This window comes from Carassius auratus, unplaced genomic scaffold (genome assembly GCF_003368295.1).
Source record: "Carassius auratus strain Wakin unplaced genomic scaffold, ASM336829v1 scaf_tig00216365, whole genome shotgun sequence".
Classification (NCBI taxonomy): Eukaryota; Metazoa; Chordata; class Actinopteri; order Cypriniformes; family Cyprinidae; genus Carassius; species Carassius auratus.
In genome coordinates, this window is record NW_020528528.1 from 137,501 (window position 1) to 152,947 (window position 15,447).

At 38.9% G+C, this 15,447-nt stretch overlaps 1 protein-coding gene and 1 long non-coding RNA gene across 3 annotated transcripts in view; both read left to right on the forward strand.

Moving 5' to 3' along the window:
- The window catches only part of LOC113097678 (E3 ubiquitin-protein ligase PDZRN3-like), a 10,335-nt gene extending 3,125 nt beyond the window's left edge, over nucleotides 1-7,210 (forward strand). Inside the window, exons 4-7 of the mRNA XM_026262942.1 lie at nucleotides 240-448; nucleotides 2,774-2,885; nucleotides 3,519-3,605; nucleotides 4,698-7,210. Coding sequence (XP_026118727.1) covers nucleotides 240-448; nucleotides 2,774-2,885; nucleotides 3,519-3,605; nucleotides 4,698-6,146 — 1,857 coding nt within the window. The 3' untranslated portion in view covers nucleotides 6,147-7,210. The remainder of the gene's footprint in view (nucleotides 1-239; nucleotides 449-2,773; nucleotides 2,886-3,518; nucleotides 3,606-4,697) is intronic.
- Nucleotides 7,211-9,016: 1,806 nt separating this feature from the next.
- On the forward strand, nucleotides 9,017-14,486 carry LOC113097679 (uncharacterized). 2 transcript variants are annotated; one of them, XR_003288921.1, is made up of 7 exons: nucleotides 9,017-9,785; nucleotides 9,886-9,929; nucleotides 10,260-10,389; nucleotides 10,560-10,638; nucleotides 11,540-11,643; nucleotides 13,579-13,699; nucleotides 14,235-14,486. It is a non-coding gene; the product is annotated as an uncharacterized LOC113097679 (long non-coding RNA). The 2 variants fall into 2 exon arrangements; XR_003288920.1 differs by lacking the exons at nucleotides 9,017-9,785; nucleotides 9,886-9,929; nucleotides 10,260-10,389 and having other exon boundaries at nucleotides 10,457-10,638.
- Nucleotides 14,487-15,447: the final 961 nt, after the last annotated feature.

Sequence of the window (15,447 nt, forward strand, 5' to 3'; positions counted from 1 at the left end):
GCCTGAGGTTCAGTTCAGTCCTGAACAGATTTGTTTGCTGGGGGTGTGTTTACACAGCTGCGCATCACTATAGTAGTTTGTTTGTTTGTTTGTGTGTGTGCGTGTTTGTGTTCGTGTGTGAGATAAAGTGTATCTGGTGAAATAGAGCGTACAGCAAATGGCTGAACACACGTGATCTGATCTTAAATGCTCAGATGAATCTCGATCTCTCCGGTCACTGCGTTTATCATGTCATCCAGGTTCACGGTCGGGATCTGACCCACCTGCAGAAGCGAGAGGCCTTCCGTATCCTGGCCAGCTACGAGCAGCCAATCACGCTTCAGACTGAGGGCCGGGGGCGGAGCCTGCAGTACAACAGGACGACGGACTGCAGCACGCAGACGGAGCGACCCTGGGATCCTCTCCGGCTGAACTTGTGCACTCTGCCACGACTTCCTCCCTCGGACAGGTGCGACACACCTGCAGCTCACCGCTGACACCTGCAGGACAGACACAGACCTGCACTAGATCACACGCGACACAGCCTTTTAATAGTTACTGCGGGAAAGATTTACTAAACAGAGCAAATTAACATTAAAACCAATTCATCTGTTCATTCTATGAGCATTGCATTTTTCAGATTCTATTAAGTAAAAATTAGTATTTAATTGCATTTGTTGCAATTCTGTTACTAATTGAAATGAACAGTGTGTCCTACATGAACGACTTTTTAGAGTGCATGCGTAATAATTTTTTTAACGTGAAAGCAAAAACAGGCATTTTTCACACGAATGTTCAAGGTTTCTAGCATTCGTTCCAAGAACGATAACTATAAATATAACTGAAACAATAACTATATTCTTGTCCAGACCAGCGCACGATAACATTCTGTTTATTTTAAGCACGCTGCAGTTTTGTTGTGTGCGGCTTTAAATACTTGAGCTTGTTAAAGCAGGATGGATTCTGATTGGCTGTCAGCTGCTTCACCATTCACCATGATTCCAGTGAAATCGTTCCTCTGTGTTATTGTTGTAGTTGTGTTGTGGACATTGAGGTGGTTTCATTAATATTTTTGGTTGCCTTGAACTGGTTCCCAAGAGCCATAAACGCAATGGTTTTTTGAAAGTGACACTTGGTCATGTGACCAAAATTTGACCAGTGGGAATGTCCGAGGGGCAGGTCCTGTTATGCCATCCCACTGGATTTCAAACTAAAACTCTTCTGATGTGTTCCCATCCGTCAAGAGCCGTCTCTAGCATGTGTGCGGCCTCAAGGCACAGTCACGCTAGCTTCTGCATTCATGCGCATGTGAATGTGCACGCAAGCATATTATATCGTTCACTGCATTTTACAGCTTCATGTGATGAACACTCACTGCACAATTCATTGGACAATCGAGATCCCTTCCTTTCTGGAAGGAAACCAAGGATGCAGTGGCTTCAGACTAAAACCATGAGCCATTAGCTCATAAAATGAATCATTTAGTTTCCAAATTAAGGTTTTGCAGCCAAATTCAGTCTTCCATTAGTTTAAGTCAATATTGTGCATTAGAGACATTTTAGACTAATAAGTGTTGTCTGTTCTAATCTGATAATGTCAGTTTTGTCATATAAATATGACTGTTTTGTAAGAACATTTGTGTTTGTTTGAAAGAGGTAAATATTTTGTTGATTACTCATTCAACGGTTGACCTTACATTTTAACCTTGCTATGTTCTAAACCCTAACTAAAAATAATGTAAAAACAGTTCAAATGTGTATCTTCAATTACAAGTCTTTATATAAACAAACATTTAGTAAATATATTAATAAGACTCACATACCCGCAGTTAGTCGCAGGAACGGTTCCCGGTTATTTTCAAATTCGAAAAATGGCGCGCGGTTCAGTGAGGGAGTCGTTTGGGAACTCCGTAACGGCTCTGAACGATTGAGTGAATCTGATTTAAAACAGTTGCTGGTTTGTTTTAATGAATCTTCTTGACGAACTCATTCAAAAGAACTGGTTCACGAGTCATTTGCACGCGGGACTAATCAGGTGACGACGTGAATGAAGTTGACTAGATTTTAAAATCATTGTTGAAAAATATGTATTGTCAATTGTCAATTTATTGTGAAGAGGAAAACCCCTTGAGATGTAACATCTCGTTTTCGAGGGGACCTCAAAAAAACAAAACATACTTCACATACATAGCCTACATACTAACAAAACAAAGACAAAAGCTCTCCATCACATCAAAACCACCCATTTCATCTCCAATTCAACCTGCAAAACAGTTGCAACTGGTATCCAAATGATTAAGAAGAGACATATTAAACTGGTAGAAGGAGGAAATTGATCTAAAATTATTATTATTATAGTTTGTAGAAATTAAATGAAACAGAACATGTAGGGAAAACAAATATTTTTCCGGTTTTTGTTAAGACTAAGTTTATTTCACTTAATTGATCATAAAGCTCTTTCAGAGCATCAAAGATGCACCTTTTGCAACCATTTAAGTTATATTTAGTGATGTTTATTAAGACAAGCATCATTATGATTATTATTAATTATATTGTATGTGAAGTGTAATGTTCATATTTCACATAATCCCTCTTTTGAGGCATCTGTAGACAAGCTTTTGGTCTTAATATCAGAATGAGGTCAGCTGCTCACAGAAGCTCCTTACAAACACACAATAAGAGCATCTTAGAGGAAGGGGGCGGAGCCAGAGATGTGTGCTGACTTGTGTTCTCAGCACATAATATTCCTACAGATATTTCTGAATGTACTATATGAGTGTTTGTTGTGTTCTCAGGGCGTACTACGATCACATGTCCCTGCCTGGGACCCGTGGAGATGGAGGCAGGTGCGAGTACCTACCAAACACGGCCCGAGACCCGGAGCACAGAGAACGACTGGCCTACACTGTAAGATATCACCAGCATCAGTATGAGCCGAGGATATTCATGATGAGATGCACTTGATTATGGTGTGACTTTGACATGAATATCAAAAATGCCTTTCCAAACCCTGATCCTTCTGCAATGCCAATCTTAAATGAGTGTGTAAACCAAGCTGTCCTGTTAGGAAAAGCCAAACTGTGTGTGTATGTGTGTGTGTGTGAGTTGTTCTCCATACAAACACGTTTTCCAAAATGGAGCTGCTCTCTTATGCTCTGGAATTATTCATGCATTTAGCTACGCTTGGGAATACACACACACACACACACACACACACACACACACACACACACACACACACACACACACACACACACACACATTGTGCTGGAGGAAACAGCCTTTAATAAAGCGTCTGAAGGAGATTCAGACAGGAAACACTGTTCAGTTACTGTTCAGTCATTTCAGATAACCACTCTTCCACATCACAGCCTCATTATTACACTAATAATTCATCAGGAAAGCAGTGGAAATTCTCGCATCTTCTTCTCACAGGAGCAAAAAGGGTTTGAAATCCAATCAGCATTTGTAATCATGATACTCTTCTTGATGTAATAATTCAATTTCTGTGTTTAACGGCGTGTGACATGCTGGTTTCAGCTGTCCAGCGGCATGTCTCCGGGAGAAAACTGTCTGATCGGATGCTGCAACACCAACCTGGACGAACCCCGAGGTTTCCAGAGTCAGGTGAGAGCCACAAAACACCGCCTCAACATATGAGCAGGACTGATTGATGAAGAACCGCTTGTTTTAAGATATTGAAATCTACTAATGCAAAGAGATAACGTGCAATAAGATTGTTTTACAAACACCTAAATATTTTAGATGTTTCTTTTCCACTGAAACAAAGTTTTGAAAATCCCAAAATCTCAAAAGTTACCAGTACATGAAAAAATATTAAGAAATGTTTTTGCCTTGAAAACAATGTGGTGTAGTGAAAAACATCTGTAATACAGTAAAAATGCAGAGCGAGTGAATCCAGAAGGATGTAGAGTTCAGAGGTCAGATCTGAGGGATTGTTGTTGTTCTGGTTCTCGTGTGATTCTCTTCATCCGTCACAGACTCACATGTTATGTAAGTTATGAGTTACCAGGCAACTAGTGATCATAAATACAGCTGAAGACTGTGAGCCACCGGAGAGACTCTTGTGCTCCGATAGGGGACCGTTCAATCAACAGAATAAAGTTATTAACTTCTATAAACTGACTCGATGAACCTGAATAGTATTGAACCATTTAAAAACCAAACAGAAACCTTGCACACTGAGTCCGATGTGTTTTAATTAATCTGTAACAGTACTAAATGGAGTCTTCAAACAGTGAGGATGATTCGCTTGTCCTCTTGCGTCTTAAAAAGAGAAAGGGGAAAGGAAAATGTTCAAATGTTCCATCCAATCCTGAGATATAGACGGAGAGTTCCCTCACAGGAGTTTACTACAGGATGTCAGTGGCTCAGTTCGATGCTATGCTAGCGATACTAGGGCCACATATTAAAAAGAAGACCACCAATTCCTGTGTAGTCAGTGTGCAAAGATCTTTACAGTGCTTTGTGCTGCATGAAGTGGATCAACCTCACAGTCGTCTTTCTGGATTTTGGAGTTCGCTTCTACGATGACTCTGAATTGTCAAAACACCTCTCAAAACACGAAGGATGCAGAAAATCAAAACAATTTCTGCCAAGTGTGCAATGTCCTTTAGAGAGTGCTTTTAGATACAACATAACTTTTTACCCTGGTAAAATCAATCAGTGTCGTAATATGTGTGTGTGTGTTTTCGACAGACCGATGACGATGACTACACGATGGAGAGACCCCTGGGTCACCTGCCTCTTCATCACGAGCTGGACAGCGGGCTCGGCTGGACGGACGGTAGCTTCCACCAGGGGGAGCTGTCAGGGGTGGAGACGGAGGAGGGGCTTGAGGAGTGTCACGGCGGGTCGCCGTCGTCCGAGTCCTTCTTCTCGTCTGAGCTGAGCGACTCGGGTTTCCACAGCGTCAGCACTGGCGAGTTCCTGCGCTTCCAGCGTCTGCTCGAGAAACGCATGCGCCATTACAACGCCTGCATGCACCACCAGGGGGAGCCGTGCTCTCATGAGCGGTGCGACAGCCAGATAAAACACCCCCTAGAGGCCATCCCAGAAACACTGACGGTGCAGCCTCAACACGTCTGTGCGCTCGTCCCGGGATCACGAGGTTTGTCGCGTGTTTCGTCTGTGCAGTACCACAAGGCAGAGCGTCCGTGTTTGAACAGGCACAGCTCCAGCAGCGGCTCGCTCTTCAATCCCGGCCCTCATCCGATTTCTGAGGGAATGCTGACAAGAAGCAGGACACTGCATCACCGCTCGGCACCAGCGGAGTACCGCAGACGGGCGAGTCACCCGGCCTCGCCCAACTACTGCAGCGCTACGCTGCATCCCTGCGTCCACAGAGATGACCCGCCCATGAATCTCCCTCAGGAGCAGGACTTGGCACTTATGCACACCGTTTCACACCCTGTTGTACACCCTGCTGCACTCCCTTCACACACTCTACACGCAATGAGTCAACCGTCCCTGATCTCTCCAGTTTACGAACACTGCTGCATGCCTCCGGATCTTCACGCCAACGGCAGGATCAGAGCATCCACTGAACCACAACTCCAGAGGACCCAACAGACTCCCAACAACAGGTTCCACACCCTAAGTCACACGCCCAGTCAGGACTCCAACGAAACCTGGCCGAAACTCCCCAACCGCGCGGTATCTGTTGGGGGAGGCGGACTCTACAGCACCTTGGAGGGCCACGCGCCCGCTAGGAAGCCACCCGGCGGGAATTTGCGTGCTTTGCGAAACCAGATGCTGCGGGAACGAGCCTCAAGATTGGCGGACGAGCGTAGCGGCATGAGCACGGACGAAGAGAGTCACAGCGAGGTCCGCATGGGTCGCTACTGGAGCCGCAGCGAGCGCCGCGAACACATGCTGCAGAAACAGCGACAGGCCAGAAACAACGACAGCTGCAGCGTAGCTACATCAGGATTGGTGCATAGCGGCGGAGTCGTGGGAGGAGCTAACAGAGAAAGTTGTAGCACTGTTCTCGAACTGAGTCAGAAGAAACTAAGTCGCATGAGGAACCGGAAGCTGCTGGATGACTGGACCACTGTAGAGGAACTCCTAACGCACGGATCACGCCTGGGTCCTAGCGAAGCCCCCCGGCAGCTGCCTACGTCATTGCTCACCGTCACAACTGTATAACGACACTCAACTAGCATGTGTTCAAGTTGACTTGTGTGTGTGTGTGTTTGTGTGTGTTGGACCGGCCGCACTACACAAAGCTACCTCCTGACATTGAGGCTTACAGACGATTCCGAACACTGTAGTACATTGTTTTTTAAATGTTATATTTGCAGTATCTTGTTTCGCATTGTGTTGTGAAGAGACGTTTTATTAGAAAGCAAATTCACTAGAGTTTGATTTGACCGCATGAAGCAATACAACAGATTACGATGCCAGATTAAACCAATTTTTCATTTGGTGCCAAGAAAAGTTTACATTACGGATCATTTTAAAGTGGTGCTAACCGTAAGATTTAATTTCTTCAACATGATTTGCAACTAAACTACAAACGACATCCGAATTACACCAGTTATGCACAAAATTTCAAGAAACCCCTTTCCGACTGTCTTGCTCTAGCTAATTTGTGGTGTTAGCACAGCCCCTTCTCCTTTCAATCATAAATCTGATTCTCTGGGAATAATATCGGATAATCTAACGATGGATCGGGAGTCAGATACGCCGTTGATTGGGTGTGCAGGGTCATGCTGGAGATCGGGCAGCAGAAACGCTAGCGTTTGTTGTAAAGTGTGCGGATTCTTGCACTATAACTGTAGTTCCGTAGAGTATTTTTAAAGCTACTTTTCTTGTGCTCTTCACAATTGATTTCACAAAAAAAAAATTTACGAAAAACTTTTATAAAGACTCAAATAAGGATTAAAGGTGGTATTAACACAAGTAAATCCATATGGAGAGAAAGACGATCAACGCACAACTGTGTTTTTGTTCAAACATGTAAATTTATCCAATATTTTCAGTGCACCTTTCCGCAAACAAAGTTTTAACTTTACACTACAATAAGGCTCATGAAAAGCAAGCAGAATTAAGTCTCCACAAGTAGATCAGTTACAAATAAATGGTGTTTTGATTGATGTACACAAATTCGTTCTGTTCATGAGACACCTGTTTCAGCGTGGGATGTTTGCTGATTTTTTTCTTCTTCTTCTTTGAGCGGAAAATCAGGATTTTTCCCACCTGCACTATTGGGTGAACGCAGTGGCGGTTCTACATTGAAATACACCCTGGGCGAGACCCTTTTCGACCCCTGTCATTACAACCTATATCCTCCTAGACCCGGAAAAAAACATTTATTTATTTTATTTTTTCCCCCCATGTCATCACATTGTTTAGAGCATAGAAACAAATAGTAAAAAAAATACATTGACAAATTATATTTTATTCACGTTATGCTATGGTCACTGGGACTCAGTTGTTTAAAAAAATAAAATGACTTTAAATTATATGTACAGGCAAAAACAAAAACTTTTTGGGTTTCAGGATATTTTTCAACCAAAATTTGTATATCAATCTAACTTTCATGGAGGTGCCATTAGGTTACTGCCTCAAATTATAGGCATGACACACTTTTAATTATGACTTGTAAAACTATACTTAGGAAACTATACTTAGCATACTGTGTAGCAAATAAAATGCCGTTGGTTATTTGCAGGGCCTAATGTTAAACCAACTGATGGAAATGATAACTGAACTTTTAACAGTTTTATTGCAAAGCACAATATTATAAATTAGATCTCGTGATTGAGTTGAAACCAAATTATTGTTGTATAAGCATAGCAAGCATCATAGCAAAAAGGCTAACAAAGAGTTATACCCACCACCAATTAACATTAGCCCTTCATTCATGAAATGGATACTGTAATCATACAGAGACAATAGTTGCATACCTTTATCTTTTGCTCGTTTCTCCTCTTCTTCTTTTCTTTTTTTTCGAAATTGGGCACCTGGCTTTAACCTTTTCTTCTCCATCTCTGTTTATTTGGCACTCGACAATCAACAGATTTCCCATCCCCCCAACTGTCACTCAGGACCAGAAGTCAAGGCTAAACCAATTCACCTTGATGACCGCATAATCGTCTTGTATTACCTAGTTTCATTTGCAGGAACTATAGGCCTGTATTATAACATTATGAATTAAATGTGCGTTATTTGGAAGAAAGTCGAGGTGTGTGACTGACTTTAGCCTATTATTAATTATATTACTAGTGTGGATCCCCCGTCCCCGTCCACCCCCGCCCTGCCCGTTCCATTTGAGAGAGACCCAGAGGTGAAATGTCGCACGCGCCTCTCGCCCCACTCCCTTACACTTCTCTCACAACACAAAGCTTCAGTGGATATTTTCAGCAAGCAGGGGCGCCGGCAGCTGCAGGGAGCGCCAATTTGCCAATTCCACACACAGTGAAATGATATAAATGACGAAAAACCGCTTCGCGACACAGGATTTTTTGTTTATCTGCTCGTGCTGCCGCCCCCAATGTGTCACGAAAAAATGACGCCCCGGGCGGCTGCCCGGTTCGCCCGTGCCTAAAACCGCTACTGGGTGAACGAGCACTAGAGTGTTTACAATTTTCCCTCACAACTGTGACTCTCTGCAGCACATCTCACGCTCGTTTCTGAGGTAAAATCACGTCATTTCCACCGTGAGTCAAACGCTGTGAATAATGGATGTGAACGGATGGCACATGAACAGAAAAACACTGCATCTCATTGGATTTTGCTCGTTTCCACTTTTAGAAATCATTTTCTTTGAATATGATGTACATGTGGTTGTAATAAAGATGAGATTTTAATTTTAAATTGTTTTGTTTTTGTAACTGACGTGGGGGTTCCTAAGTGAAACTGTAATGACAACAAACCTTTATTTGATTCAGAAACTGACCGTTTCTGAAGGGAGCGCGTGAATTCCCTCGCTTATTTCCCCACATTTCCTACCGTTCATGAATATTACATCATTTTAATAAGACTGCATTTTCAAAGAGCAGACACAACCCTGCTGAAAAAAACAATAGAAACCATTACAGAATTTGTAATGGTTTTAATGGTTCTTATTGGAATTCTAATGGTTTTAATGGACACTGTAATGGTCTCTGTGGGTCTCTATTGGTAATTTGCTTTCTTCTATTGGTGGCGTGTATTGTCTATTGGATACCATTAAGGACCAATAGAACACCTTTAGAAACTTCTAGTGGTATCTACTGGACACCAGTAGAAACCATTATGACTCCAATAAATTTAGTGGTTTCTTTGGAAAACTGTAATGGTCTTAGTGGGTAGGCTACTGCTGAAAAAAAATGAACACACAAACAATAGAAACTATTACAAAATTTGTAATGGTTTTAATGGTTATAATGGGAATTATGTTGGTTGTAATGGTCACAGTAATGGTCCCTGTGGGTCTCTATTGGTAAATTGCTTTCTTCTATTGGTGGTATGTATTGTCTTGGATTGCCACCATACGTCATTTGGAAAGGTTATTTTTAATTCATTTAATTTTTTTTTTTTTTTTTTTTTTAAATCAACTCGACTCTTCATGGCCTTCAAAATTGACTTGAAAAGTTGGTCTTTGTTTTGTCTGTCGGATTTGGTCCAAATTTAGCCCAAAAATAGATGTGAAATAACAGTGAAATTCTGCGTGACTTCCACGTGCTGTAATGTGCGCGCGCGCAGAACTGGAGCAGAGGACGTCACCATGGAAACGAGGCGGCAGCCCAACCGTCAAGCAGCTGATCGCTGACACTCAATGTGGTTTCACTTTTTTTTTAGGTAAGTTTAGTCTGTTAAATTACACAAATAGTACATTAAAGTGTTCCTGACACTTTATTTCATGTAAATTATACGCTTTCGTTTAATATTTACTTTATAGAAATGGTTTAGCGTCGTCAGAAAAAGTCCGTTAGCATCTCAAAGGTAAGGCTAAATACAAGAGGTAACGATAGACATGAGCTCTTATTTATTAAGTTTGGGCTTTTAATGTCATCTTGTGTGTAGATGAGCTCGCTCTCTCTCTCTCTCTCTCTGTCTCTCTCTCTCTCTCTCCATATATATCAATGGATGAATGGAAGTAACTTAACCGAATTAATTTAACCTTAAAAGTATCCACTGTTTAATCCTAAAATGTGCACTAACGTAACCGGATAACGTTACATCACTTACATAGAGCGTGAAAATGGACTGAAACCTTCAGGATTTGATCTTTCATGGTAAACACATAAATACAAACTTGTTCTGTGATTTCAGAAGTGCCAGAAAAAAACCTCTATGACGCAGGAGAAGTTCCTGATTTTAACATTTCTGAAGGGGGCCGCTGACAGAGAGGATGAAAACATACACATTTTGATGTCCACGCTGTAGGAGCATTACTAAATAAGTAAAACTAAAATATATATATATATTTATTGTAAATGATTATATAAATTATATATTCTGTGAATTATTATTTTTCTTTTCTGCATTTCACCTCTGCTATAGTATATGCCTTATACCTGGCATTGTATAATAAATATTGTTGTCTCTGTGACAGTATGCTTATGTTCCTAGGTTCTTCCATGCTGATGGCTGTGCTCTAGAGTCATATCTCCTGTCGAAGAACATTTTTAGACATTATGAACCATGAATAGTAAGCAATTCGTCAAACATACACCATTCAAAAATGTAAGGGTCAGATTTGTCATGTATTTCAAAGACATCTTTTATGCTCACCACTGCTGCATTTATTTGATCAAAATACAGTTAAATTGTGAAATTACCATTTTTTTAATAACTATTTTCTATTTAAGTTTGTTTTAATAAGTGATCAAAGCTGAATTTTCAGCATCAGTCTCCAGTGTCACACAATCCTTCAGAAATCATGCTTTGTGAAAACAAGAATAAAATTGTACAAAATATTTACATATAAAGCAGTTATTTGAAATTGTACTAATATTTCACAACATTACCATTTTTATTTATGATCAAATAAATGCAGTTTTCTTAGTGTACATGAGACTTATTTCAGAAACATAAAAAGATCTCTATCTCCAAGCTACACACTCTCACACCAAAGTGACTGTTAAAAATCATTTAAACTTTGTGTCAGTACATCATAAATAGGAAAAGGCATCAGATCACCGTCTGTGATTTGTTGTTTCGTGCCGCATCCAGTGTAGAGAGCATCACTGATTATAAAAGGCTCTGTTGTATTTTGTTGTGCTGTCCAGTGAAGACACAGTGTTAGAACGCTTGTTAAATATCATTACATATGATGTATGTATGATCCCATTCAGCACTGATAGATCTTTTCTATTTCAGAGACTGAAAATCATTGATAAACCACAAGGTTACTGTAACATATTTAAACAATATTAATAAGAATTAATAAAAATGCATCTGTGACTTAATATTGCTTCTTATTCTTCAGTGGAAAGTTCTCATTAAACACATAGCTTTCTTCTCATCTCTGTGCATTTTCAAACGTTGTGCATATTTCTGAATCATTTTTTTTTTTACTTCATAATATTGGTTGTCTTCTCTTGTTTCAGAGTTTAGCTCCAACCCCAGTTAAGCAGACCTGAGCAGCTGATCAAGGATCAGCAGAAACTCTGCAGAACGGTGGTCCTACAGCCCAGGACTGGACACCAGTGTTGTAAGTCATTCTGTCTCTTTATAGTGCATGCTCAGAACATATTGCAGGAGATCTCAACATTGTCTCTTAAGGTCCACTTACATGCAGAGTTTTGCTCCAACCTGCAGTGCACCTGAACACATTAATCGAGGTCTAACTATTAGTGTTGTCACAGTACCAATTTCAGTACCAAAGCAAAACACAAAAACATGCTAATTATTATTTTTTTTTTAATTATTATTATTAGCCGCGCTTATGCTAACAATTAACTACTCTAATAACAGTGTTCATTTCAATCCGACATTCAAATTACAGTTATATATATATATTCTGATAAATACAGGTGCTGGTCATATAATTAAAATATCATCCAAAAGTTGATTTCACTAATTCCATTCAAAAAGTGAAACTTGTATATTATATTCATTCATTACACACAGACTGATATATTCCAAATCTTTATTTCTTTTAATTTGGATGTTTATAACTGACAACTAAGGAAAATCCCAAATTCAGTATCCCAGAAAATTTGAATATTGTGAAAAGGTTCAATATTGAAGAGACCTGGTGCCACACTCTAATCAGCTAATTAACTCAAAACAACTGCAAATCCTTTAAATGGTCTCTCAGTCTCGTTCTGTAGGCTACACAGTCATGGGGAAGACTGCTGACTTGACCGTTGTCCAAAAGACAACCACTGACACTTTGCACAAGGAGGGGAAGACACAAAAGGTCATTGCTAAAGAGGCTGGCTGTTCACAGAGCTCTGTGTCCAAGCACATTAATAGAGAGGAGAAAGGAAGGAAAAGATGTGGTAGAAAATAAGTGTAGAAGCAATAGGGATAACTGCACCCTGGAGAGGATTGTGAAACAAAACCCATTCAAAAATGTGGGGGAGATTCACAAAGAGTGGACTGCAGCTGGAGTCAGTGCTTCAAGAACCACTACACACAGACGTATGCAAGACATGGGTTTCAGCTTCGCATTCCTTGTGTCAAGCCACTCTTGAACAACAGACAGAACCAGAAGTGTCTCGCTTCAGAAAGGACTGGACTCCTGCTGAGTAGTGATAAATCAGACCCAAGAATGCAGAAGAGCTGAAGGCCACTATTAGAGACACCTGGGCTCTCATAACACCTGAGCAGTGCCACAGACTGATCGACTCCATGCCACACCGCACTGCTGCAGTCATTCAGGGGAAAGGAGCCTCAACTAAGTATTGAGTGCTGCACATGCTCATACTTTTCATGTTCATACTTTTCAGTTGGCCAAGATTTCTAAAAATCCTTTCTTTGTATTGGTCTTAAGTTATACTCTAATTTTCTAAGATAATGAATTTGGGATTTTCCTTAGTTGTCAGATATAAATAAATATATCAGTCTGTGTGTAATGAATGAATATGATATACAAGTTTCACTTTTTGAATTGAAATTATGATATTCTAATTATATGACAAGCACCTGTATACACAGAATGACTAATTGAACTGCTTTTATAGTTTTAATAATTAATTTATTTGTAATGAATAAAGGGATTTTACATTTGATTATTAGTTTTTCTTACTTGAATGCTTTTGTTCGGTTGTAAAATAAAAAAGTGAATTATTATTAAGAAAAGAACTGCAGGAAAAGATGCAATGTTGCTCAGTGATTTTGGTTTGGAACCTTTAGAAAATAGAAAAGAGTTGACTTTGCCAACTCTTTTAACTTCAAACGGGTGTAGCTCAGTCATTTTTGTTTATATATATACAGTTATACATCATTTTGAAGGACTTTTTAATGAGGAAAAAAAAACCTCAACTGATTTTTGCTCATTGTGACTAACTTTGCCAGCACAGGTCACATATGCTACTTAATTTCCACTTGAGAGTGGTCAGATTTAAAGTCTGAGATTAGTCCATCAGTTCTTGAATTTCAATTTTTGTTTATGTGTGTGTGTGTGTGTGTTCAAAACAAGAGTGTCTGTCTCAGAAGCTGAAGAAAAAAGGCCATACCTTATAGGAAATAAACGCCTCCTAAGTGTATGGAAATACCTGGCTGAGGAGATCAGTGACATAAACCAGATAAAACTGTCAGTGGTAAGTGTGCTACAACCTCTTATCTAATATGACTCGAAGTGAATAGAGACTATGTACCATAAAAAGTAGATAATGTAATTATTCAAGCCTATTTGTGAAACTGGACCACAAAACCAGTTACAAGGGTAATTGTTTTTATTTAATTTTTTAGATTTTTATTTCAATAATAATACTAAATAAGTTTTCCATTGATGTATGGTTTGTTAGGAGGACAATATTTGTCTGAGATACAACTATTTGAAAATCTGGAATCTGATGGTGCTAAAAAATCTAAATATTGTGAAAAATATTTCAAATCTAGAGCAAAGCATTTTATTAATAAAAAATTAAGTTGATACATTTATGGTAGGGAATTTACAAAATATATTCATGGAACATTTTCTTTTTTTAAATCCTAATGATTTTAGGCATGAAAGAAAAATCAATAACTTTTTTGAGACTGCCATATAAATATATGTATGGATAATCTCACACACTGGTAATGTGGTACATTGTCCTAATGAATTGTCCTTTTTTCTTTCTTTTTTTTTTGCAGGTCTGAGACAGCTACAAGCCACAAAAACAGTTCATAGTTCCTGCATTTCTATAATGCATTAATGAATAACAATAATTAAAATAAAATGTAATGTCAAGGTTTTGTGTTAATTCCAGCTATGTTGAGTATTCTGTGAATAATTTTGATTTTAGGTGCATATTCTTAATTCTTTGCAAAACAACCTGAACTGTTTGCTATTGAAAGGTTGGTATGAAGTTTAAATAAATAAAAACATTATATTCTTGACAAAACCTGTGTACAGTTTGTATTAATAATTTAAATTATTTACTTATATTAATTAATGGCCTAATTACCAGCTATCAGTTAAACATTCAAATCAGAAACAATATAAAACTGCAACGAAAACTATTAAATATATGCAAATAAAGACCAGTACAAACTTGCAATGAAACCATCAGAACCATTACAAAACCAACAGAAACCATTAAATTTGTTTTAATAAAGACCAATACAAACTTGTAATGGAACCATCAGAACCATTACAAAACCAACAGAAACCATTAAATTTGTTTTAATAAAGACCAATACAAACTTGTAATGGAACCATTACAAAACCAATGGAAACCATTAAATTTGTTTTAATAAAGACCAATACAAACTTGTAATGGAACCATCAGAACCAATACAAAACTGTGATGGAAACCATTATGTGCAAATCGTGACCAATACAAACTTGTAATGGAAACCAATACAAACCAATAAATCCTAATGGAATATGCCCAAAACACACTACGTAATGGAAACCATTTGGTAATGGTTTTAATGGTTAATTGCTGATGGTTTGTAATGGTTTTGTAATGGAAACCATTAGAATTTCTGTAATGGTTTCTATTGTTTTTTTCAGCAGGGAACATTTATGAATCTGTATGTTGACTACAAAGATTTAAAAAATCCTTGACATCACGTGTAGTTTCCTTCAAGATTTGACAAATAGCTTAATTCGAAATTTGAACAAAAGTGCAATTAATTACTAAATACTACTAATACTAATCGAAATTACTTTAAATGTCGACTATACTACATACCAAGTCACAATCATGAGGCAAATAGTAAAAATTATGGCTTATTTTAGCCTGTTAAATATTAAATTATATTCTGCTGAAAACAACAACAGACACCATTTCAAAATGTGTAACGGTTTTACTGGTTATAATGGGACTTGTGTTGGTTTGAATGGAAACTACTGGTAATT